The sequence below is a fragment of the Apostichopus japonicus genome, chromosome 4 (genome assembly GCF_037975245.1).
Source record: "Apostichopus japonicus isolate 1M-3 chromosome 4, ASM3797524v1, whole genome shotgun sequence".
In the NCBI taxonomy this organism is placed as follows: domain Eukaryota; kingdom Metazoa; phylum Echinodermata; class Holothuroidea; order Aspidochirotida; family Stichopodidae; genus Apostichopus; species Apostichopus japonicus.
Window position 1 is genome coordinate 8510123 of NC_092564.1, and position 26915 is coordinate 8537037.

Genomic DNA, 26915 nt, shown 5'->3' on the forward strand with positions numbered 1-26915 from the left:
CTCACCTCGAAATCGGGGGGGGGGGGGGGTGGAGGGGGCCACTTCATTTCACCGAGAGGTACAACCATCATATCAAATCTTGGAAAGGGAAAGACAAAAGAGAGTGAGTTTGGCCAGAGAAATGTTTTTCCGAGAAGCAGAAGGGAGCGGGAATCACTTCATATGGTTTATGAAACTTTACACATATAAGCATAGACCTATATGTTTGTACATTTGCATTGCATTGAGTGCCATGGGGGTAGACTGTCAGTTCAGTACCCCATGGGCCACATTTATTTAAAAACAGGAAAGTGGTGACAAATGCAGGGGCATAGCGAGGAATTTGCAAAGGGAGGGCGAACCTGTACGCAAATTATCAGAGCCGTAGATTCGGCATTGGAAACTATCTAAGCAAAGCGTCACCATGAGTTGGCGCGAAGCGTACAAGAAAATTTTGGCCGAAAATGCCTCCCAGATCGCTGGACATGGCAGTTCCAAGGCCTTGCAAGTTGCATCTAAGCATTTTCTATTTGAAATTACTAGCGATATCATAAAAACGAACAAAAAAAATATGCTCAAGGGCGGTCGCCCCCATCGCCCCCCCCCTTGGCTACTCGCCTGGACAAATGTCCCTGACACTATGGGGTTGGGATGGGTAGGGGGTGGTGGGCGGATGGTCCCCAATGATTTTAACAGCAATGATTTCTATGTCGGCATGGTGCAATTTCGCAAACATTGACTCTGGCTCCTACCTTCCCTAGTCGGGTGGTCCCCTGCTCCCGATTTTAAACCTTTATCAGAATCTCGGTGACAGGTAGGGGGTTTTAGATGACTGCAATATGGGTTATAAATCTACCAGCTGTTATAACCTTACAATAACATCTCATATTAATGAGGCCTTTGCCAAATCTTTTTCTGCTAGTTTTGCAAATTAAATTCAACAAGGGCAAGAACAAAGAAAAAACAGTAACAAACATGTAATGTACAAATGGTTACCATCAGTAAATTTTTATTTACTTGCTATATCTTAAAAACTATGGATTCAACTTGGTATGGGAATAAGGTAAACTCTGCCATATAATTCAGATTTTTGTCATCATCAACAAAATCTACAGGAAAAGCCCAATCATGATAAACTTTTATTTTAATTTTAGATTAATCATCTAATCAGAATAAAAGCTTACTTTGAAAATGGCAAACAATAAGTCTTTGAGATAATAACGCAATATTAACCTGACTGGTTTTTTTTTCAATGTTGAAAACAGGTGTTAAAATTGGTACTTTTATCACTAGGGAATACACCACCAGCTAGCGAGGCTATCCAAGCTAACCTTTGAACTCTGTCATTTGTAATCTTCTTACATCAGCAGTATCACGTTAATATATATAAAATGAGTGAAAGATATAAATGGTGGCAGTATTCCTCTTTATGTTTACAAGAAAAACACCCAAAGCAACCACCATGAAGGTTACAATTTATTACAAATCTGTCCAAGTTATGCCGACTTAAGAGAAATATTAGACAAATGTTCTTGGTCCACACTGACCACTGCCAATTGATATACATGTATATCGGCAAGCTAAGGCACATTGAAAAAAAAATCCTACCCAAAATGTTCTGCATTAAAAAGTAGAATATGACTGATAGAATTACATGCTATTATATGATCAAGTTTAAGGTAGAGACTCTTTTTTAGTTCACAAAAAATATTTATGACTAATAATAACTACTGCGGGAGATATGGAAAATTGAAATGAAAAGAAAGAAGAACAAAAAGATAAAATAAACAACCCAGCCAGTACCTACCACTAGTTATTATATTACCCTTGAGATCTATAAATACCACTCACAACCCCCATCCTTAACAAAAGCCAATACACAAAAAAAAAAAAAAAAAATTTTTAGGTAGAATGGTACATAGACAACCTTTCCTTGATACATAAAGAAGTCCTAACAGGAGTTCATTGACATAAGAAACTTTGACCACAAGACTGATAGCATGGTTTACCATGATTTACCATTTACCAATACTTGCTTCTCTGCAACTAAGCAATTTCTGTTTAGTGAACAACCATCAATATACTAGCAGAGCTACCATCAAAATAATAATAAAATAAAACTTAAACCATCTTATGGATATTGTTGGACAAAAAGAGAAAACAAACAAGAATTGACAGGTCTTTTGTCTTACAAAATGTTTTAAAGTGAATAATTATTTCTAGTGCAAGAAAAGGGTGGCACTTTCTACTGCTCAAATACAGTATATTAATGGAGAACTGTTCAGACCAACAACAAAAAACCTCTTGGGAGTTTAAAACTGCTTTTGGTTATTTTTGTCTAGAAACTGGTTAGAAATACAGAATTTTTAGGAAATGATAAGAAAATAAAACTACCTTGGAATATTTAAATCAAGCACAGTTCACATTTCAGCCAATTATTTATATCAAGTTCTGGTTACTCCCTGTTCAATCCAGGCAGGAGAGCTTCAAACACTCTTCGAATTACAAAAACCTTACTTTTACTTTTCAACTAGGACAAACCACGGAGCTATTTGGTAATAGCTCCATGGACAAACCAATACTTCTTAACACAATAGAAAGATGAAAGATGAAATTCTAGTAATAAACATTGCTAGAGTCTGATAAGATGTATCAGTTTGATGTCATATGTCTCTGGACAAGAGATGGATGACCAGATTAAATTACACCAAGTTTGTTTTTGTGTTTGGTTGTGACCTCTGACCTTACCATGTAGTATTTACACATGTTCATGTATGTCTTCTTAAATGATCTTACTGTCAATCCATGCTCAAACATCGAGCCTCTCCAATCTGCAAAAATTGACTTCCTTTAAGGAATAAGTTCATAGAATGTTTAACCTGCATATCAATGTTGACAATTTTAGCACCGAGATAAGTTACATGACTTTGCTAATTTGTAAACTCAAAATGGACATATTAAAAAAAATATATATATGAAGGAAGATAACCTCATAGTAACAAATTTGAATGTAAACAAAAAAAATTTCCATTTTATTCCAACAATGCTTGAGTAATAATGAAGGGAAAAAGTAAACCAAATAACACAAAATATCTTGTAAACAAACAAATTTGATAAGAGTGACTAATCCTAGCTTCCTAGTGTTGATGGTTCAAACAGGAAATATTTAAAGCAATAGCAAGATATATATTTGAAACAATAACAAACTCAGATTGCTGCAAAAATAACATTTTTCTTTATATCATATGTATCTTGTCCCATTTCAGACTGTAATTTCTGCTTTTCCAGTGAACATTCATGTCATTGTTACAAAACACAGCATTTGACTACCATTACATTACCAGATATATGTATATATGGCGACACAATGACTGCTTGTCAGTTGTAATTGAGAAAAAAAAGAAAGCAAAACCAACAAAAAAGAAAAGAAAAACCATATGGAAATACTGAATGAAAAACTCATATTTTTTTAACCAAATAAAATTTGTCTATGTGGTCTATTCCCATCATTCCACTTTTGTAAATCTTCATCCAAATAAACTGTGAGCAGTTGCTAATGCTCTGTAATCCTTATTGACCATTAGAATCCTAAAACTGGTCTAAATGTTTCCCCACAAGGGATGTAATATTTATGTAACACAGATTAGATTCTGATAATTCTAGTCTCTGTTTAATGGTGCTGTGCGGCACATTGTCTCCATTACAGGAAGTAGAAACATCCCCTGCTGATCCAGGCATTGCATTAACTGTTACCTGGTGGTCTAGACATAAAAGACAGATTACGCACCAGTTGGTAGTTAGGTCATCGCTATGCTGTCACCATTATGGTCAACATTGACATTTCTAAGTATCTTATTAAAATAAAACTGTTAGCAAACTGCTTATCCACTAGAGAGCCTGTGTAAGAGAATGTGTAAAAGTAAGTTGGCCTGACGTTTCGTTCCTAGCAGGATCTTCTTCAAAGGCTAAATGACAAGTAACAGTAACAGAAGGGACAAAAACACACATAGAATACACCTTGTCTACTAATCCCCTTACATCTATCTCTTTGTGTTCACCTTGCTCATTAACCTGTCTGTATTCCATGCGTATTATTGTCCCTTCTGTTACTGTTACTTGTCATTTAGCCTTTGAAGAAGATCCTGCTAGGATCGAAACGTCAGGCCAACTTACTTTTACACATTCTAAGTATCTACATAGTTTACTATCAACAATAGACTTATTGTTGTGTAAGAGAGCCCAAGCCTGATTTTTAATCTTCACATTCTTATTACCAGTTTTTTTAATCAGTATTGAAGTTTAACTTGAATGGTAATGATTATTTTGTAATATTTTAATGAGATCTACAAAATAATGATCACAACATGATCATTAAAATGAAAGAAACCCTGAGGTCTTTTATCACCCAATGATAACTAATGAAGTAATAATGAAGATTACTCAGATACATATTACAACCCCCCAAAAGTCAATGACTTTGAAGGCCTAACATTAACTCTTCCCATGCAGAACATTTCTTGAGACCATCTTTAGAAACTGAGACAAATACTTTGATCAAAAGCTAATATTTTTAGCAGTTAGTTAGTTTTTAGTAGCAGTTACTTATGTAGAATTCACATATCATCTACACAATAACATGTAAATACTAAATAAAATAACTGTTGCAATGTACTGTAAGGTGTAAAACAAATGATCCTTTGCATTAAAGTTAAACGTTATCTTAGATGACCAAATTCTAAAAAAGTTCAACATTATCTTAGATGACCAAATTCGAATGAAACTATTATATAAAAAGACCAACAACAAGTTATAATACGAGAGTACTGCAAGCTACTGATCAAGGAAAAAATTACAGAAAAAAAAAGGTTTTTAATATAAAAAGTAATGCAAAGCAGGGTGGGAGAGCTTTCATCTTTCAGTAGAAAATTTCATAGGAAAAAATAGAATTTAACCACAATTGGACATTGAAAATTTATAAAAATTGGTAATTGACACCCCAATTGGACTGTACAAGCTACCTCAAGGCACCTACAAGTTGAAAGATATCATGATTGGTTGATAGATTGATCGATAGGTAGAAAGATAATCTTAAACTCTGTACAGTCATAATCATTCTGTTTGGTACTTTATAACAACAAACATGCTACCACTATAAAATCATATTATACAACTACTACTGTAAAGCTATATTAAGGATATAACAGTTTCCATGACAACCAAAACAACACCCACTTAAAGACACAATCCTTAATTTACAAAAAACTTTGGAAGCCTGTTTTTTTAAACTAGCAGGGAAAATCAGAACTCTACAAACAAACCACATCATGAGAATGTATGTATGTATTTTAGATCCTCCTGCAAGCAGGAACTCGCGAAGAAGCCTCATTGGCTTATCAAAGCCGCAAGCTGACCGAAGTCAGTCTCTTAGATTCATATTTAATGTCCATGATTATGAATTGTCAACAACTCTGTAACTAAACAACATATATTAATCTTGGAGAATGACACTTTTGCAGTAAAATCTCAAAAAATGATTCACTGTAACAAGATTTTTTGGCGGGAAACGGGATGGAAACACAAGATCTGGGAGTAAGGCACATATTTTCTGTTACTGTTACTGTATATATAAAAGATACATATCACACAATTACGATAGATTAATTGACATTCATAAGATACAACCGTTAACATACTAGTCCAGTTGTAGCCTTAACTGTTGAAATTTAGTCATGAAATTTAGTCATGATTAACTGTGACCTAGTTCTGATAAAACAGATACCATATATATATATAGTATTCTAATAGCATGTCATAGGTTGAGTGGTATTCCAATAGCTTGATGAAAGATCATACATAGATGTATGCAACCTTATTGGTTGAATGATATTCCATAAAGCTGATGAATGTCCATACATGTATACAATCTCATTGGTTAACAGGACCAATACAGCGTGATAAACGGATCTATGTATGTGTGCGTATGTATGCATGTTTATTTTATCTAATTGGTCAAATAGCATTCCAAAAGCTTCATAAATGTCTATTTCAGTGGTCAATATTTAATATTCCCATAGTCTGACACAATGCCTTGATACAATCATATTGGTTAAATATTCATTATTCCCATAGCCTGATAAACTTCCTAGACACAATCCTGTTGGTCAATTTTTAAAATTTCTGTAGTCTGATAAAACACCTAGATACAATCAATATTCGCTATTCCCATAGCCTGATAAAATAACTAGACACAATCCCATTGGTTAATTTTTAATATTTCCATAGTCTGATGAAATATCTAGATACAATCTCATTGGTCGATATTTTACATTGCCATAGCCTGACACAATGCCTAGATACAATCATATTGGTAAATATTCATTGTTCCCATAGCCTGATGAAATTCCTAGACACAATCCAATTGGTTAATTTTTAATATTTCCATAGTCTGATAAAATACCTAGATACAATCCTATTGGTCAATATTCATTATTCCCATAGCCTGATAAAATACCTAGACACAATCCCTTTGGTCAATTTTAATATTCCATAGTCTGATAAAGTACCAAGATACAGTCATGGCCAATATTTAACATTCCCATAGCCTGATAAAATACCTAGATGTAATCCCATTGGTCAATTTTTAATATTGCCATAGTCTGATGAAATACCTAGATACAATCCTATTGGTCAATATTTTAACATTCCCATAGCCTGGTAAAGTACGTAGACACAATCCTTTTGTTCAATATTTAATATTTCCAGTCTGATATATTTCCAAGATACAATCCTAGTGGTCAATATATCATATTCCCATTGACTGATAAAGTATGTAGGTACAATCACATTGGTCAGCACTTACAATTCCTGTAGCCTGATAAAATACCTAGATACAATGCTACTGGTCAATATTTAATATTCCCCAGAGCCTGATCATCTGGATACTCAGGAAATCATTCCTCATTAATTTTACAACTTGTTTAAAATGACCCATTAACAGTTTAAATGTGTTTGAGTTCACTAAATCCATTTGAAAATACCATCACTCCTGGTGCTATAACATACTCTTCTTTTATTTTTTTTTAGATTAAATAAGGAGCTGCTAACTATCATACAATACAATACGATACATTATGTCTGCTACAAAGCTGTTTGAGGCGTAAGACACTTCAGCCAGCCAGGGGAAAATCCCCTGGCCGGTAAACATAAGATTCCATGGTGTGAGATCTGAAAATTTGGGATTGTGTAAATATGATCTTTGTGGGCCGGGTTGGACTAATTATCATAGAAAATCCTGAAATATGATGGACAAAATTGACCATATAAAAAACCCCAAAAAAAATAAGAGGGCTCAAAATACACTTCAATCTTTCGAGTTTAGCTTGAGTAAATTTGATTAAAGATATATAAGTTGTAATATCAGCTTAACAGCTATATAATGCTAATGAAATAAAGGAAATATACTAAAAAATATTAAATACATAAAAAGAGGGGGGGGGGGGAATAATAAAAATAATTTCTCATACTGCCTCATATGCTGACTTTTTACACAATAAAGAAATAACCAGGAATAATAGAAAAACTTTACAAAGCAGTCTTATGGTTTCCTACAGATGAAGGAGAAGATGAAGAAGGAGAAGATGAAGAAGGAGAAGAAAAAGAAAAAGAAAAAGAAGAAAAAAGGCTGATAAATGTCTACTGTAATCCAACAAAACATTGTATACTGCGACAGACAATCTTTTCCTGAATTAAGGTAATTTGGGGTTTATCTATTCTTATTGAAAAGGTCTCTAATTACAGGTAAAAAAAAAAAAGGTTAAGGTTAGTTTTGACTACATTCGCAGTTTTGGTTGCTTATTATACTACGTTTTGTATAGATATTGTTAGTAAACACACAAAAAATGAGTTTATTTTTGTAATCAAATAGAAGAAAATATCAAACAAAATGGTAGCACTCAGTCCTAAAGAAAAACCGAATAAATGTATTTTGGAATAAAGTATTAAATATGACTAGGACAAATGTATATGTTGAAAGAGCAGAGAAAATTCCGTCTGGAATATGGTTTCTAATCAACGAATACACAATAACCAGGCACCTGCTTCATTAAACTACGTCCACCTACATTGGAAAGATCACTTTATTTCTTTGATAGTGGTGTTAGTCAACAATCTATCATAACGTGAGGCACACATATAATTTCAGCCTCAAATTTGAAAATGCAAGAAAATGATAAGATATAAGAAGTGGCAATAATTCAAAATATTTAAAAGAACATGATAACATCATTAGTAGAAGAAGAAAAAGCAATGTTCAACAAACCAATAGGTAAACTTTTCAATATAAAACAGAAATTCCAGTAAATGCTAATTGATAAGTGATAGAGTCCAAATTATATTTTTTCCTTTTTATCCCATTACCTTTCTGTTGGAAAAACAATCGAATACACACAATTTTGTGATATACAACTGTTTTGTGTTTCCTAATATAATTTGAGGCCGAGGATAAACAACACATTGCAGACTTATAACAGCCTGTTAGAAAGAAATGGCTTGCCATAGAATAGCAGACAAAAATATAACTTGGATTTTCCACATCTGTTTATACCTCCAGATATAAAATCCATTTAAAAGCAGATTTACTTTTTGTGTCAGAATAGACACAAATAATAAATCCCTTCCAATATAAATAAGTGACTTATGTCCATGCAAAGAGTTATTAACAACATGATACGAGTGTCAGAACTCTTGAACAAATGTTAGAGCCAAACGAATGTTTCCTTATTACTATGCCGCATGAGTTATTTCTTGTTGTTATGAAAAACTGTGATTCTGTGACTAAAGAACAAGAAATGATCCATTTAAATCAAAATGTTTTGTATCAGGTTAGATGGATGTGGCTTTCTTTAATCGCTATCTTCTGTTTATATATTTTGCAAGGATGATCTAAAATCTGTCTTGTAATTTAGATGTAAAGTTAAACTACAGATATTCATCTTTATTTCTCCAAGGTGTTATATGAACAATCAAAGATAGTTGACATGTTGAGATATAAAGTCCTTTTTGCAATTAGGACAAACAGAGACCGTCTCAAGTTACTTGCATGTAACTCAAGAATTTTGAAGGTTGTAAACTATTTCCCCTCAAACATAGCCTAAAAGGAAAACAGCCAAGAGAAGTTAAAAAAAATATTACGGATATTGGACAGAGCCTTTTTGTCTGTAGTACTGAAACATTTCCAATCCAGGATGGCTTATTGCATTTTTCAATTCATGGAGTAAACAAATTATAACAACTATGGCTAGCCTCGTGACAGGGACCTTTTTATTTCTGAATGAGAAACAATGAGCCACACATCTTTCATCATCCTCCCTAATTGATGATGTAACCACTCCTTGCTGCCTAAATATTGTCTGAAACTATTTTGTGGATTCTCATGCAATTAATAATATTTCTGGGCAGTAAACTGCTGTGATAGGGATTCCCCTGTATGCACAAAGTGAAGATTTCAGTAAATGCCAATGTTTCTACGAGACCGTAAAATTTAATGCTTTTGTCAAGGATGGAAAACATTGGTTCAATGTACTTAATCATCCCAATGTATTGTCCAAATGTGGTATATGCAAACTTAATAACAGCATAAAATAATATGAACTGACTAAAAATAACAAAGAGCTGAACTTCAAGCTCGGAGAGATGGCTGAACTTGTGAGCAGGAACACAACACGCGTCATCATACCTCTGTCTGATGGAAATCTTCTTAACTGGCAAAGGGATCCAAATCATCAAAGGTTAATTCTTTGGTTGCTTTTGGTTGCTATGGAAACAAGGCAGATTTATACAAATAAAATCAATAGTAAAAAGAGCTATATTTAAAGATGAAGAGATGTCAAATAAAGAATGTTTCTTGCAGGGTGAATGACAGCTAAGACTTCAAAGATGGGTGGGTAAAATTATATAGCCAGAGAGTGTATCTGCAGCACATTTCTAACAATTGTTAGATCCTGGGTACACGAATTTCAAACAAACAATTGCATTATCTAATGTAGGTAGACCTCTCAGTCGAGCCACAAGTCAAACAAAGGGCATAGATCTGATGGCTCTTGAAGTAACCCAAGACAAGACTAATGTATATATGGTTTACAGTCGAGGGCCTGCTAACTGAGAAAATATGAACCGATTCTAAAATAAACTTGATTTCCGTTGGAAAGCTGAAAACTGTCGGTCTGGAAAAATCCTGCGAGCCACAGTAATTGTTTCCAAAACCCACTTTTTCGGGTCGAGCCCCATAGTTTGCAGACCGATGGCCTAGTTTCCACCTTGTTCATATGTATATCACGAAGCAAGAATTATGGTTTTGTATTTTCTTTTTGGAGTTTAGTTCCTCCCGGAACTCGCGAAGAAGCCATCATTGGCTTATCCAAGCCACAAGCTGACCGAAGTCAGTCTCTTATATTCATATTTAATGTCCATGATTATGAATTGTCAACAACTCTGTAACTGGATGACAAACATTAATCTTTCAGTGACTCGAACTCGGGACCTTATGATTGAAAGGCACCGGCATTAACCCTGGGCTAACACTCCTTGACTGGTTTGCCTACAGTTTCTACACTCACCTGCGGGTCAAATATAAGGTCTCCCGAGGCTACTGTAGGTGGTGGAGATGCTAAAGACTTTGTCCAGTCACCTTGATCCTGGAATGGGTTGGTAGAAACAGCAGCTGGAATAACTGCTGGAGTTGTCTTGATTTCTATTGGTGAATCAAAACAAATGTTATCACTGCAGATGACATCAATTAACAGGTACTTTTCCCATTAAACATACCATTAAGAAGTTGGTTGTATGCCAAGCAGAACTTCTTTCAGTATTGCATACCCTTATACAGAGTAAGAGGTATTGTTAGTTTCCTTGTCTCGACTGTTGTAAACATCTAGAGAACTTCCGTTGCTATTAAAAACAACTAACAGAAAATCAATCGGTGTATTAATCCAGTTCTAGCCATTAATGTTTTCACTGATTTCAAAAACTTTTCAAAAGTACAGAAAGACTAATTTCCATGTAATACAGAATCTTAAATGTGAATTACATTGGCAGAAGACTTAATAAGGACGTAAAGAACAGGAAAACTCATATATATCTTTTAACGATGGTGCAATCTATAGCAATTAATTCCAGCGATACTTATTTGTACCATGACAGACGCAACATGTTTCCAAGTTAAGTATGTAATTATTGTTGCCAATTTAATAGTTCAATATTTCAATTTACTTTACATTGTATAATGCAACCATTTAAAACTTGTTATCATAGGTCTCAGTTTTCTGATGATGTATTATCACATAATAACAGTGTGTGCATATCCATTTCTGCCAAAAAGTCAGTATTATTTATGTCCTTCCAATGTTATTGACATCTGTTACGGACCCACTTTACGAGGTACATTTGCAACCTTTTATGAAGGTGCTACGTATGTATTGTATAAATATGGATGCAAGTCTTGAATGTTCATATATTTATACATTTTGGAGTTATTAAACATCTCTTTGTGACACTAAATACAAACTAATTAAGAATGTGCCATGTCTGATTAATTAAGGGTGTGAAGACTCGCGCAAAAAAAGAAACGTCTATTGCTGGTAATCTGACCTAGTTTCGAATGAGGTGTAACAGAAGTGTTAGACACCACCATCGATCCCAGAAAATACGCACACAGCTTGCTACCGTCTGTAATTAGACACTAGTGTACAGTCAGTACATACAGCTGCGGTCAATACCCATAGCACAGTGTACAAACGATACAGCGATGGACATCTCAGGTCCAGCTAAAGATAACAAGGTATCACGTTTCATTACTGTCTGCATTTTGTAGCGACAAGCAGAAAACTTCACTTGCAAGCAACAGAAAGTTAACTTTTTCAGAGCGCGGCACATGGTTTGGGGCGAGTCTTCAATGCCTTTAAGAATATGCCATGTTTTTTGTTCCATCTTTGCGTGGCACTAAACACCCCCCCCCACCCATTGATCATTGATCTTATGCTCACCATTGTTGTTAGGGCTGGTGACTCCCAGCAAACTGGGAGGCGGTTGTCTTCTCTTTTGTCTGGTAGGCCGTGGAGGAGGTGCTAACACTGAGAGCATAAAGAAAAGTGGCAACTTGAGTTTTTTTGTAACATTGATAACATTTAATAAAAACACTCCCTCTTTACAAATTAATTTGTTTTCAATATAATTAGGATTTAGTTTATCACTTTGTGAACTGTAATTTATAATATCCTGAAGTTCAATATCCTTATTTCTAGTGGGTTTCATTGTTTTATGTGTCCTTCCTTTGCAAAAAACTCAACTATTAAGTATGTAATTTTTATGCTGATCCTAGATTTTAGCTCATCTTGGCAGACCAATCATCACCCAGGGTTAACAAAACTTGTGAACCATCTGTACCAGGGTTACCTAATTCCTAAATGTTTCATAGCAGTTAAACCAAAGCTGCAAAATGACTTGTTAGCACACATCCGTCTTGCAAACTTTCAGATTAATTGCGTAACAAGATATGTAGTGCAGTTACAACATTGCCATTCATTTATTGAAGTAAAGGAGAGGATATGAATGTTAATTCTAAACATGTAAATGGGTTTCAGCCAAGATGGGTAGGTTTCACAGAACTTTGAAAAATTGTTCTCAGAAACATAAAGCCCACATGATATAATATTTGCACTGTATTTTCTGCAATGTTTTGATCTCACAAGAATAATATCGTATGCAGTAACTTACCCCTTTTCATGGTATTACTTAAATGAAGTATTACTACCCCTTTTCGTGGTATTACTTAAATGGTATTACTTAAATGGTATTACTTAAATGCGTTATTATGAATGATTTAGAAACCCAAATGTGTTATTGCTACCTCATGTTACGGGCATAAGTATGAGTACTACTAGGACAACTAGTTGTGTAACTGCTAAATCATATTATTGGCATCATTATGAGTAATACTGACACCTAGCTGTGTAACTGCTAACTCATATTATGGGCATCATTATGAGTAATACTAGGACACCTAGTTGTGTAACTGCTGACTCATAATATGGGCATAATTATCAATAATATTAAGACACCTGCATGCGTTACTGCTTACTCATGTTATGGGCATCATTATGAATAATATTAGGACACCTATATGTGTTAATGCTAACTCATATTATGGGCATCATTATGAGTAATACAAGGACACCTAGTTGTGTTACTGCTGACTCATATTATGGGCATAATTATGAGTAATACATGGATGCCTGGAATGCGTTAATGCTAACCCATATTATGGGCATCATTATGAGTAATACTAGGATACCTAGTTGTGTAACTGCTAACACATATTATGGGCATAATTATGAGTAATACTTGGATGCCTGGAATGCGTTACTGCTTACTAATATTATCGGCATCATTATGAGTAATACTAGGACACCTGTATGTTTTAATGCTTACTCATGTTATGGGCATAATTGGATGTGTTACTACTAACTCATGTTATGGGCATAATTATGAATAATATTAGGACACCTGGATGTGTTACTGCTAATTCATGTAATTTGCATAATTATGATTAATCCTGGAATACCTGGAGTAGATTCAGTTTTGCTGGAAGACAAGTCAACACTTCTTGGAGACTGGGTCAAATTGAAGCTATCTTCGAAGGTCACACCTGCAAGAAAGGTATTTAAAATGTTTGTAAAATCTTTTTTGAAAGAGAATAGATCTGATCCACAGAATACAGATCTATGTAAACTGTAGCAAAGCTAAACAAAGGATGGGATAGGTTCACTGCAAATCTAGTAAAAACATGATTTACTGTATAAATTACAGACATGATTCATAAACAACAGATGTGAAACATAAACTATGGATTCTGGATATGGTTCATAGACTATGACCTTGCTTCATGAACTACAGATGTCATCCATAAAGTGCACATGTGGCTCACAAACTGTTTTTTATATAACTCAGAATATGGTAAGTAAATGGGGTTAGGAAATATGTACACTTTATTTACATGGAAATAGAAAATGGCTGCTAAACTCATCTCAATGGGAACTAATGTTCTCTAATACACAGCATCATCTTTTGATTCCAGCTGGTAAACCATAGTGTACATGCACTTTTAAGAGGGTTTTAGAGGTTGGTCTGCAGTTTTCCAAACCTTCTTATCTTAATATGTGCTATTGCAACTGATCACACTGAGTGTTTTCATTTTCTCAACATAATGAAGGTTAATGTGCAAGTAATTATTGAATTTGATTCAATCCCTGAACATCTTGTTACCCAAAAACATTTTCATTTATAGTGTGCAACACATTAAAAGTATTACTTATTGCAACTGATCACACTGAGTGTTTTCATTTCCTCACCATAATGAAGGCTAATGTGCAAGTAATTATTGAATTTGATTCAATCCCTCAACATTTTGTAACCCAAAAATATTTTCTTTGTAGAGTGCAACACATTAAAAGTAAATTTCAATGTTGTTTTAACAAGCTATTGCAAGTGATCAGACTTAGTGTTTTCAATTTCAAGGTTAATGTGCGAGTAATTACTGAATTTGATTCAATCCCTCAACATTTTGTAACTTAAAAACATTTTCATTGTAGTGTGCAACACATTAAAAGTAAATTTCAATGTTGTCTTAACAAGCTATTGCAACTGATCAGACTTAGTGTTTTCATTTTCTAACCATAATGAAGGTAAACATGCAAATAATTACTGAAATTGATTCAATCTCTCAACATTTTGTAACCTCAAAACATTTCATAGTAGTGTGCAACACATTAAAAGTAAATTTCAATTTTGTGTTAAAGTGATATTGCAACTGATCACACTTAGTGTTTTCAACTTCTCACCATAATGAAGGTTACTGTGCAAGTAATTACTGAATTTGATTCAATCCCTCCACATCTTATTCCCCAAAAACATTTTCATTCTAGTGTGCGCAATACATCAAAAATAAATTTAAATGTTGTCTTATTTTATTTTGGTACTTGAAATGAAATGTAACTCATCAAGCCAATGACCTAACATTATTGTGGGATTTTTATATACAGATGAGACGTCAGGTTATTTTAAATGTATGACTTGAAATGCATTCCTGATTACATAATTTGATATACTAGTGCTAAATATTCAAGATTTTTGCATAGAATGATGTACATGCTATAGGCCTATACCATGGCAATGCCTTACCTCCAAATATAAAGTACGAGGCAGACATACACAAACTAGTGCTCTGTTTAAAGCATGTTTTGGAATAAATCAAACCAATAAGATATTAATGAAAACAACAACATTTTGTTCACTACAATGACAAACATCTGTGTCAATGTCCTGTATCAAACATCACTTATGCTTTATATATGGACAGAAAATCTTTATTGCCAAGCATAATTATTGTCAAATTGTGTTCTAGCACAAACACAGTTTTATATCATTATTAAGAAACAGAAGTTCAAAGCATGTCCTTGAGCATGCATAATGAGTCTTACATCTTAACAACCCACCACCTGTAGGTGATCATAAACAAGCCTGTGTCCAACGAAAATCAAAACTTTAATTTGCTAATGTTTTGCAAAGGGGCTAATTCCTGTGGAAAAGGAGGTACCCTCATCATAATGTGATTGTACGGAACCTGTCAAAATAGAAAGCAATGATCTAGGCAAATGGCTTGGGCATAATAGAATTCATTGAGGCTTTATAACAGCTGTTTGAGCTTTGTCTTAATAACTTTTTGGTTTTCTTAAACAAATTCTTACCATTGCCATTCTGTTGGCTAGAGTTGTGGTTTGTTGTGCCATTAGTTTCTGCAATGTTTTCCAAAGGTGGACCAAAAATATTGGCCATGTCATCTCCATGATCCACTGGATCTGTGGATGATGTCCCTCCAAATGATTCCAGTTGGAACACAAACGGTTGCGAAGTGTTGCTGGATGTGGAACTTGTTCTTCCTTTAATCTATATATGAACATTCCAGAGGAAAAGAGTAAAAATGTAAAAATTCTTACAAATTGAAACTGTAATTGAAAAAACTAAACAGGATCAACATCAGTAAATGTGGTTGCAACAGACTGAAATGTGAATAAACCTGGTTATTAAGGAAATGATACTTGTCAACACTTTATGATGAAGATTCTGTTCAAAGACTATTATTATAATTTCCTTTGGGTACCAACTTATTTACGTGAGCACTTGCGAACTTTTGATGCATATAAGCATGTATGTTACGAGTAATGGAAGAAGGTCTGTGGAGGGAACAGTGATAATACAGTGATATTATATGTGTGTTGAAATGACACATTTTTAAACGAGAGGAGGAGTGAAGTTACTACTATGCACCCAGGCTTGATATGCACTGTATAGGTTGTAGCAAAGGTCCATCTGAGTGTATATCCAGACCTTAAACTTAAGATCTTAAGCAAACATTAGATTGTTTAGAATTGCATTCAATAGAACCAGCAAGGAAACTACTACAAGACATACCAATGAATGAAACTAAACTAAAAAAAAAAATAACTTTCCACCTTGTTTAAATTACTTTTAGTTTATATTAATTGTTATAGTTAAATAAACTCTTTGATTAACTGTCTTTCTGCACCAAGTTGTCCCTATTTTATGTATATAACTATGAAACTGATAGTACCTATGATTACCAATCATGTGCAAGAAATGCCTTCAGCCATATACAGAAAAGTCCTTATCAGAATAAAGCTTTACATTATTGCCAGCAACAGTATCCCCACTTTCAGTTTTCATTGTAAATGTGCATGAGAATCTTTTGGCTAACATCTTTAAAATTCTTCAAACAGGATTGGAACTTTCACAGACTATTAAACATCTACAGAGTGATTTTTTATGACTAAAAATTGGGTTTCCACTGGTGCACATCCCATCCCCAACCCCTACTCCCCAAACCCACTCCCCCTCCCACAATTTCACTAGAACATGACTGAAGCATGACACAGACTGTTGTGGGTTCTGATAACATCTACAAAATTCAGAAAACAGGACTGGAGCTTTGACAGCCTATGAAACATCTATTGTAATGTTGAAGACTAAACATTGAGATTTCAATGATGCACTTCCCACCTTCAACCCCCTTCCCCCCCCCCCACACTGAACCGAATCCCAATCCCCAGCTATCATCCACTCCAACATAACTGCACTATGACACAACACTTATGACTTCTGCAAGACTTCAAAAGAAGGAGCGAATAACTCACCTCCTCCTCGTTATCCAAGGTTGATTCGATTCCGAGCTTCTCTTCTAACTCTGTTACTCTTGCCCTTAGGTTCTTGTTTTCTGCCTCTAGAGTGGTTATCTTTAATGAAAAGTCAGTGATAACAAAATACACTGTTTTTTGACCTTTTTCTTTTCAAATTCAGATTTAAATTATCCCAGCTGGTCTGTGAGACTATCTGCCATCTGGAAATATCACTTCAAATAGGGTGCTTTGGATGACGAAGTATGTCAAATTATTACCATACACTTGTCCACAAAATGTTGCATTCAAAGTGTCACCCAAGTTGTTTTGAAATGACATTCAAATGCTGATAAATTAGATAAAGCATTGGTTGAATTAATACCCCCCTTTAGATGACTGACTATATTCTATAGATTCATGTTAGTACCACCTATCTCTAACTTTCATGGTTCAGCAGCATGTTAAATAATTTGAGCTTATACATGCTTTGAATATACATACCTCTTGTAGGCCTGTAAATTTACATGCATGCAGCATCTGTATCATCTTTACCCCTAATCTGGTGCAGTTGTACAAATTGTTTCATATCCTTGTATAACAACACACTAGTCTAACCACTGGTGCATCATTTATACACGTTTTCTATTTTCCATGTAACCGTGCTACAGGTTACGATGCTTTCAGTGTTAAGTTGTATAGTAAACGCACTGAAATGTGAACTGTAAATTATACAGTTAGTATAAAAACAAACTTGAAAGAACAGTGATGAAATTATTGAAACAAAGAGGGACTTTACACAGATATAATTTATTTGTTTGGTTTTTATGTTATCGGTATAGGCTGACAAGTGAGATTTGAACTATCCGCTATTGGCAAAAGCTAATAGTAACAATATCAGTGCAGCATTACCTCCACATTAATGCATCAATGAATATTCATAAATGCCTAAACCAACTTTCTGTATACTGGACCAGTCTCGAATGCGATTCGAGACTGGTTGAGTGTATAGAGAGGAGAATTGCTTCAGGATCGAAATGTTAGACAAACACTGGTTTGTTGCCGTGGCAATCATGAAGTCATAATTAAAAGAAATAAAGACATGGTGTAATGTTGCCATGAGTATATGCATATATGTTTATGGGCAAAGAAATGTTCCAAATTGCAAAAGAATACTGTACAGTGTATATAGCCTACTTGCAATTAGTTACAGCAGTAGTACTGTATATTTGTATTCACACACACCCAGTCTCAATACACACTGTACGTACTTCTTAAATCATCCAGTTAGATACTTCGAGTAACATGAATGACTAAGGGATTAATTTTGAGCTTAATTTTGAGCTAGAGTCAATGTCAGCAACCTTATCGAGGTGCTTCAACAAAGTGTAAAGCGTCCAATGTTGACACTATAAGTATAACAGAAGAAACCTTGTCGCTAAGCCTAACAATAACGTTAGCACTACTACAGTACTAGTACTACAAGCAGTAACGACATGACTGACTAGGCCTAGCGATCTTTCAGACTCGCAATAACACTGCGGTTACTACAAGTCCAAACCTGTCGAACAATGGAGCTCGGAACCTCTTCAAAAACTGCTCATTCTCAGGCCCAGTAAACGTTCATTTGAACGGTTCATCTACCGACCAGGGATAGACGAGTTCTACTCAAAAGAATGTTAGCAACAGACAACGTTGAGCTAGCCTAACTGTTGTAGCGTTTACGGACTTTCCAAAACACACATAACTCAGCATCTGTTTATTGCGCAATTTGACCTGGTAGGTCAAAAAAAAGTTTAAAATGTTATCTTTCGAAATTGTTCATCTGTTCTTATTTAATTGTCATTTCCCTCCATTTTTTAGTGTTTGAATTGATTAAACTACCAAAATTTAAGACCAAACGACACTGCTTTATTCGTATTTTTTCACTCTTAATGTTCGTGGGAAGAAAATGTTGTTTTACATGAGGTGACTATTACGTCATTCAGGAAAAAGATCAAGGGAGGCATAAGGAGAATTGAATACAGATCAGCAAAAATATGCGAAAAAATGCCGTTTTCTAACAATTGTGAGGGTCATTTATGAATGGGGATTAAAAAGGAGGGTACCCGGTCTTAAATTTGATTTGAGACCTCTGATGACGTCATCGAGAAGGGCAGGGCTATTGCCTCGGTCCGCTCAGCCTCCTCGATGACGTCATCATCGGTCTCAAATCAAATTTAAGACCGGTTCCCCTCGTATTTATCCCCTAAATATAGCACTCTTGATACTTCCCAATGTCCAACAATTGTCTTGGAATATTTTGATGTTAAAGCTGCAATTTTTGCTGTGTTTCTCTAAGAAAACCCCCCAAAACAAACCAAGGTACAGTACTGTACATATCAGGAAATTAATGCTGTTACTTCATCCATCAAAACTGAACAAGAAATTATCAAATATGAATAATTTAAAAATGGGAAAACCAATGTAATACTGCTTTTTGGACCCCCAGTTTCTGGATTGGCATAAACACTCACTCATAAGGAATAACCACATAGGGCATAACCACTTGTATAGCGATTATCCAATTAACTGTGAGTATTTATACTTGGCTCCGTCACCACGTTGCAGAGCTAGAGGCCCATGTGACATGAGACTTTAAAGGGTGTGAAGACTTGCGCACAAAGAAAAGTCTCATGCCGGTAATCTGACCTAGTTTCGAATGAGGTGTAACAGAAGTGTTAGACACCACCATCAATCCCAGAAAATACACACACAGCTTGCTACCGTCGGTAATTAGACACTAGTGTACAGTCGATACATACAGCTACGGTCAATACCCACAACACAGAGTACATAGCAGCGTGGACATCTCACGTTTAGATAAAAGATAAGGTATCACGTTTCATTACTGTCTGCATTTTGTAGCGACAAGAAGAAAACGTCATTTGCAAGCAACGGAAAGTTAACTTCTTCAGAGCGCGGCACACGGTTTGGGGCGAGTCTTCAATGCCTTTAAAAGAATAATTCTGTTGCTCAGTTTGTCACTGTTGCAGCAATAATACAACATGAAAAGCTCACCTTTTGTTGAAACTGTTTCAATTTTTTCATAGCTGATGTTGGGTCACTGTTGATAGTTTCCTTGTACTTTTGGTAAGCTAGATCGAATGCTTGGCCAACTGTCAACGTGATATCCTCTGCTTGCTATAAAGAGACAAGATACATTGTTTCCATCAGACATATATAGACTTGGGTTAATTGTTATCACACCCGACAAAACCATTCCGGCAAACCTATCAAAAATTAAGAAAGACACACTTTCATATAGGAAAATTAAATGTAATACACCAAAGATATCACATGACTTCTTATTTTTGACCACTGTTTAGTGAAAGTAATCAGTAACTTTCTTAAACTCATGTAGGGAGTACATATCGAGTTCATCCACGCTTACTTTTTTGGGAGTTATCATGTATGCAAAGTGTTCAGTTGTAGACTTCTGTAGACCTTAACTGACTGTTCAGTTCCAGAGCAAACAATTGAATTCTGGTACTCAGTACAGCAGATCCACACACTATGCACGAATCCAAGCTTTATTATTATATGGAGGTACCAAGATTTGTTACCTCTAATGACTCTTAATGATTTTTGACTTCCACAGAAACACAAGGGTTCTCATACTGAAGTTATCTAGCACTAAAAAATGGCTTTGAAGAAAACTATTTCTATAATAAGTACATGGCATTGAAATGGGGTTTTGCCTACCAATGTAGAATATTTTTTATCTTTAATAGCTCTAAGTGCCACATTGCCTATCACAAGAATATTCTTTTTGGAAAGAAAACAGCATCTTACATAATAATTACAAAGCTATATATCACAATATCACAAAGGACAACTATGAAAGGAGAAAAGCAACCTTAACCACCATCAACTAATATGATGGAGACTGGATTGTTGACAAAGCTCTCCCCCCCCCCCCCCAAAAAAAAGAGTTCATTCTGATTGAAAAAAAAAAACATTACCACATTTTGAATATATTCCATGAACTAAACTGAAGACATGAGCGGGTCTAAATACAACACCAAAGGGCTACAAGTGCTTGACAGGGAAAGAACCACATCTTCTTTGTACTGGAGGAAGAAGGGGGAGGGGGTAAGATGTTAAGTCACCCAAGTGAGGGTCTAATCTAAGAGAAGTCCCGTCCCCCTTTGAGATGCTATAATGCAAAACGGTGCTACAATTTGTAGCTTTTGAAACAATGTTGGAGAATATGGACATTTTAGGTTGTACTAATGTTTATAATATTTATGTACTGTAAACTGGAAATGTTTGTAATATTTCTGTCTACAAGTGACGGTGGGGGATGGGTGAGTATCCCCACCCCCAGAAGTATATATGGTTGTGCCCCTTATGTTTGCATAGTGAGTGACTTTCTTTACTCATTACTTTGTTGATATTCCCTGTATTTGTACATATTTAATGAAGGAAAATTACTGACTACCAATATTGATTTTTTTCAGTAGCAATACTGCTTATACCTTTAACGAAGTATTAGGAAAGGAAAGAGAAACTGAGAAATTGCACTTCCTTGTTGCACGATAATAAAATTGCAAAAGTCCCCTGTTATGACTTAATATTGTTAATTGATAGCCATTGTATCTCCCAGATGGTTGGTTGGTTTATCTTTAATGCATAATTTAAGGAATTCTCACAGTTGTGAAATCACTGACTGTTTAAAATATCAGTCAATTGGTTAAACCATGAATTTTTCATATTGCAACAGAAATTTGTGAATTTTGGTCCTCTCTCATCCCAATATGTGATGTAGTATATATCATATCTGATATTTTGCATCATAATATTTAACCATTTGCTTGCCCTAAATAATATTGTCATGAATTTTTTAATTTGAATTTGTATCACTCCAGTTTCATCTGGTACCCTAGTTGTTTGTCATGGATAATATACTCAACCTTTGGACTTTATGTAGCAACAATAATTCTGAAGCTGGTTACCATGGAAATAGTGAAAACTGTCACTTGAAATTGGATTACAGGTACGATTGCAAATGCAGATCGAGCACAAAACAACAATTTCAGAAGAATCGATACTCTGAAGTAGTTAATATATTTTGGAAAAAACCATGACTGAACAAGTTGAAAATAATTTTTTTAAATATTACAGTGATGACATTCTGATATATGCCTATAACATGTTTGCAGTTATCACCATGGTCTTTTCTTTAATGTTTTGATATTGTAGAGATAACTCAAACTATTGATAGACTAAGGATTAGAAAGATCAAGGCAATTTAAGACATCTTTAATAGAATTGTTTATGAAATTAGTACTCACAGGTCAACGGTGCAATTTACAGTAATTGTGGCACAAGCCAGGACTTTAACGGCACTACGACCATTTGGACATATGTTTAATTAATTGGCCATGAAAGGATGTCAAAGTCAAATTTATGCTTTACTTTAGACATCAATGCCATTTAGAGTAAAAAAAGTCAGTGTTTACATGAAAGTGCATATACGTTTTCAGGAAGTATTAAACAGGCTTAAAAATACGAGATGGCAAGAACCCTGTTCGACAATAGTACTGGACCATGGCCATACCGATTTTTCACTTTCCAAGACGAAACATTCGTGCGTTTGAGATAGATCATTTCTGGCAATAAAGGCGCAAATCTTCTTGTCCGATTTGTCATCTGCACAGTAGGAAATATGTTGTAACGGAAATGAGTGCAAGCTTATCTGCAACGAAAGAAGAAAAAACAATGAATTTTATTTAAAAGGGCTCAGAGTAGCTTTGCATTTGCCTAAACTGAAGTTATGAAAAATCTTAAAGTCTTAAGGGTCAAAGTCTCTCTCTCATCTGGATAAGAACCTTTGAAAACAGTGAACAAAACATGTTGGTTCATTTAAGGAGAGTTTGATAAACAAATATATCTTGGTTTGTCAAGAATGAGCAACCTTTGAATTATTAAAACAATAACATAATGGAAACAGGAAAACAGGATCACTGATATATAAAATACTGCAATTAACTTACGGTACAGAATCTCACAAATATCATTCATGTAGGAACCCATGTACCCTCAGTATTGCTTCAACAAATATTGGGTGCATTTAATGGATTCAAGTTTAAGTCAGTTAGACACACTTAAACCAAATTTCTGCAGTAGTATTGGATAACTGAAACAACAGAGTACAGTTGCACCTCAAGAAAATATTGTAGGTTGCTGAGATCGAGTCAATATATAATAGCAAGGGTTTAAATTTATCTTGCCTTCTTTATTAACATATATCCAAAATAGTACTATTCTCTAATGATGTTACTGATCTGGTACAGCAATGACCAGTCAATTGTTATACCCCCATAGGTGACAAACAACTCATATTTTATAGAAAATGTTCTTCTAAACAGATGGAGGGCTGTCCCTGATGAAAATACATCCACTGGTTGGATGACTACAGGTGAATGTACCTTTAAACTGATAGAGGGCTGTCCCTGATGAAAATACATCTACAGTACTGGTTGGATGGCTACAGGTGAATGTTCATTTCCAGCTCTGTGTCTAGTTTTACTGTAATGCAAAGCAATTTAAAATATGCAATATATTTTGGGGAATTGTTTTAAGCCTACTATGCACATGTCTCTCTTTTCATACCTTGCTCTGTTTCTCTTGAATTCCAAGAGCCAAGTGAGAAACGGTGACTTCTACCTTACGAGGTTTGGTACCTTCAGCTCTTTGAACCTGCAAATTAAACTAAACATAAGAAAACAGAAAAATATATTAATAATGAGAACAAAAGTGTAATGATTGGCATAGATGAACTATAGAAGTATTAAAAGTCAGTGAAACAACTCCAGGTACATCAACCACAGGTACACCATCCACCCCCGCCCCCCAGAAATACAGAAATTGAAGTGGTGGTGGGAGGGGATTAAAAGAAAGGGAATCAGAGGGAAGGCGGGGGGGGGGAGAGGATGTGGTACTGATGAAACAATTCTATTAGTCTGATTGCGGTAATGGCAGTACCTGGATGATATTGACTTTCAGCCAATAGGGATGCATTATTGAGGTAGACAGGCCTTCACAGCAATTGCACAAAGACTATAAGACTACTGTACTATGGAATGAAAGTTAAGAAGCGGCTAATCCTTTACAATTTCACACTTTAGTTTGACAGGTTTTCAAATTCTGTTTGCTTGTCCTGTTTTTCAGGATTCTTTTGAATATAAGCTACTGTAGCCAAACACAATTCATTGATCGCAGGGCTTTAATATACTGCCAAGGTAACAGATTCGTCTTACAAGAAAGTGAAATTCACTGTCCACATGAATTAGCAAATGGAGCCGTGTAGTGTGACATCTTGCAGTATAGACTAACCTACTGTAACTTAGAAGAAAAGTCTGTGGCAAGTCCTTATAGTCAAACCTTTTTTAACAATTACAAATAACCCAAGGTCCTTATAACATTCATTGGAGAAGTAGTTCCTATTATGACATCTGAAATCAATTCAGAAAGACCACACTTTTGTGTAACCTTGGATATTGTAAATTTTAATTGAAGTATCAAGTTAGTATCAACAACTGGTAAGTTGTGGTAACAGTACCACTGTACAACTTTGGGTCTTCTAATTTCATTAAAAGTCTGACAGACAACATATAAGACAATGTATGTTAGCAAGGAGGGGGGGGGGGGGGCTTGGAGGAGATGAGCTTGTGGAATACAATTGTTTTCATATCAATGATTTCACACAGGTATGGTGCTGCCTCAGCAAGTGATTTTGACACAACTTGACATTGGTTTGACTCCTTTACTCCCCCTTCCCCCCCCCACTTCCCCTCAACTTAAATTTGTGTTATGCTCTCTGGTATCTATGACACTCTGTGAAACCAAAATTAATGCTTCCATGCGGCAGGCAGTCATTAATTAATGATCCTGACAACATACTTCCTTTGATATGAAATGTGTAAAATTTGCAATCTGTGCAAAATCTCTCCCTACTGTATGTGAATATGTCCAATATATGACAAGTATACAGTGGTGCAATGCACCATTGCAGCTAACATGAAAGTGTGCTAGATATAGTGCTTACAAAGGCTTTCATGCTTTGACCTATGTTGCCTTCCACCAATTTCAACAGGTTTTCATACCCCCCACCAGAGGCAATGTAAATACCATGTAACATGTAAGCTTCACTTTGTGAGTTATAATGTTTACAAGGTTTTCACTTCTCTGTTGACCCCAAATGATTGTTGACCTCGACCAATTTCGACAGGGTTCTTGCACTCAATAAGGTACTGTACTTGTCGTTCACAAGCCAAGGCATCACACACACATCAATGTGTCAGAGATGACTTTGTTCCTTGGGAAAGGGGCAAAGTCATCTCTGGGAAAAGGAATCTAACAGCACAATAGAGTAAACAAGAGCATCAATGATGCAGTATCTCAATACTGGAAGTTTTAATTTTGATTCCTAATTTCAAATCTTTGCTCTGTCTCTACAATTATCAATATCAATCATGGTACAACAAATATATAACTTGCATTTTTGCTACTTTGCCACGAATAGTCTCTGCAGGTTACACTTTATCCTGCTAGTCTTGCCTTTAGCGCTTATTGCCTGTTAGTGGAAAGAACGACGTTGCAAGGTTTAGTAATGTCATAGAATATTTAAGAACTTGTTTTTCATGTGGTATCCTTCATCTTGGTCAGTCTCTGTTGGACTTTTTGGTCATATAGTTTGATGTCAATGACAACAGCCAAATTAGAAGAGGCGAACAACTCGACCATATTCTTGATGCCTGCCTTGAGAGCTAGGCCTATTGACCTACTGTATGTTAATGTAGACTGTAGTGGTGACTACCATCAAAACTGTGTCCACTTCTAGATATCAAAACAACCCACGTTTTTCCATCTCAATTTTTCGGACATGAAGATTTCATGGATTTATGACTTGGAAAAAATAATGTAAAAGAAGATTACAAGTTTTTATATGCAAGTGATGGGTGGCCTCCTCTTCCCCTAATAGCCACCTCAGTTCCTCTCCATTTTGTTATTTTATTTTAATTCTTTGTACATTTGATGTCAAACATTACAGGTTCAAAAGAAAGCTAAACATACTTCTTATAACCTTATACATCTTAGGCCTATATCCTTATAAATAAAACATAACCTTATACAATTTTTATTGTCTTATCAAAGTTGTGATGCTATAGCCGGCTCCTCTTTTATACGTACCCATCAAACAAACTTACCCTGGTCCTTCCTAGGAAAAGCTGTCTGAACACCAGTACAATGCTAATGTGGCTATCACTGAAAGCCTAATAGGCCTAGTGGCCTATATATATATATATATATATATATATATATATATATATATATATATATATATATATATATATATATATATATATATATATATATATATATATATATATTTTTTAAATTGCACTAGGCCTACAGTAAATAGCCTTCAGAAATACAAGAATGTGTATACGTAATTATACAAAATACATGAAGGGCAATCAAACAAACTTATCATGGCCCTTGCTCTGAAAAGCTACCTGAACACCATTATAGTGTTCAACCGATTATGCATAACAGAAAATACCGATTACTGATTATTTTTTCATAATCGTACCGATTCCGATTATTTGAAAATGAGAAAATATCCCGTTTATACGAAATCGGCAATAA

General features: G+C 35.0%; 1 protein-coding gene across 1 annotated transcript in view; it reads right to left on the reverse strand.

Moving 5' to 3' along the window:
* Positions 1 to 957: 957 nt before the first annotated feature.
* Positions 958 to 26915, reverse strand: part of LOC139966351 (uncharacterized) — a 48481-nt gene continuing 22523 nt past the window's right edge. The window contains exons 5-13 of the mRNA XM_071969263.1: positions 23877 to 23975; positions 22822 to 22959; positions 20280 to 20402; positions 17241 to 17339; positions 15777 to 15975; positions 13595 to 13678; positions 12018 to 12104; positions 10593 to 10726; positions 958 to 9790 (exon numbers count right to left, since the gene is read on the reverse strand). Of these exons, the coding sequence (XP_071825364.1) occupies positions 9734 to 9790; positions 10593 to 10726; positions 12018 to 12104; positions 13595 to 13678; positions 15777 to 15975; positions 17241 to 17339; positions 20280 to 20402; positions 22822 to 22959; positions 23877 to 23975 (1020 nt within the window). The 3' untranslated portion in view covers positions 958 to 9733. The remainder of the gene's footprint in view (positions 9791 to 10592; positions 10727 to 12017; positions 12105 to 13594; positions 13679 to 15776; positions 15976 to 17240; positions 17340 to 20279; positions 20403 to 22821; positions 22960 to 23876; positions 23976 to 26915) is intronic.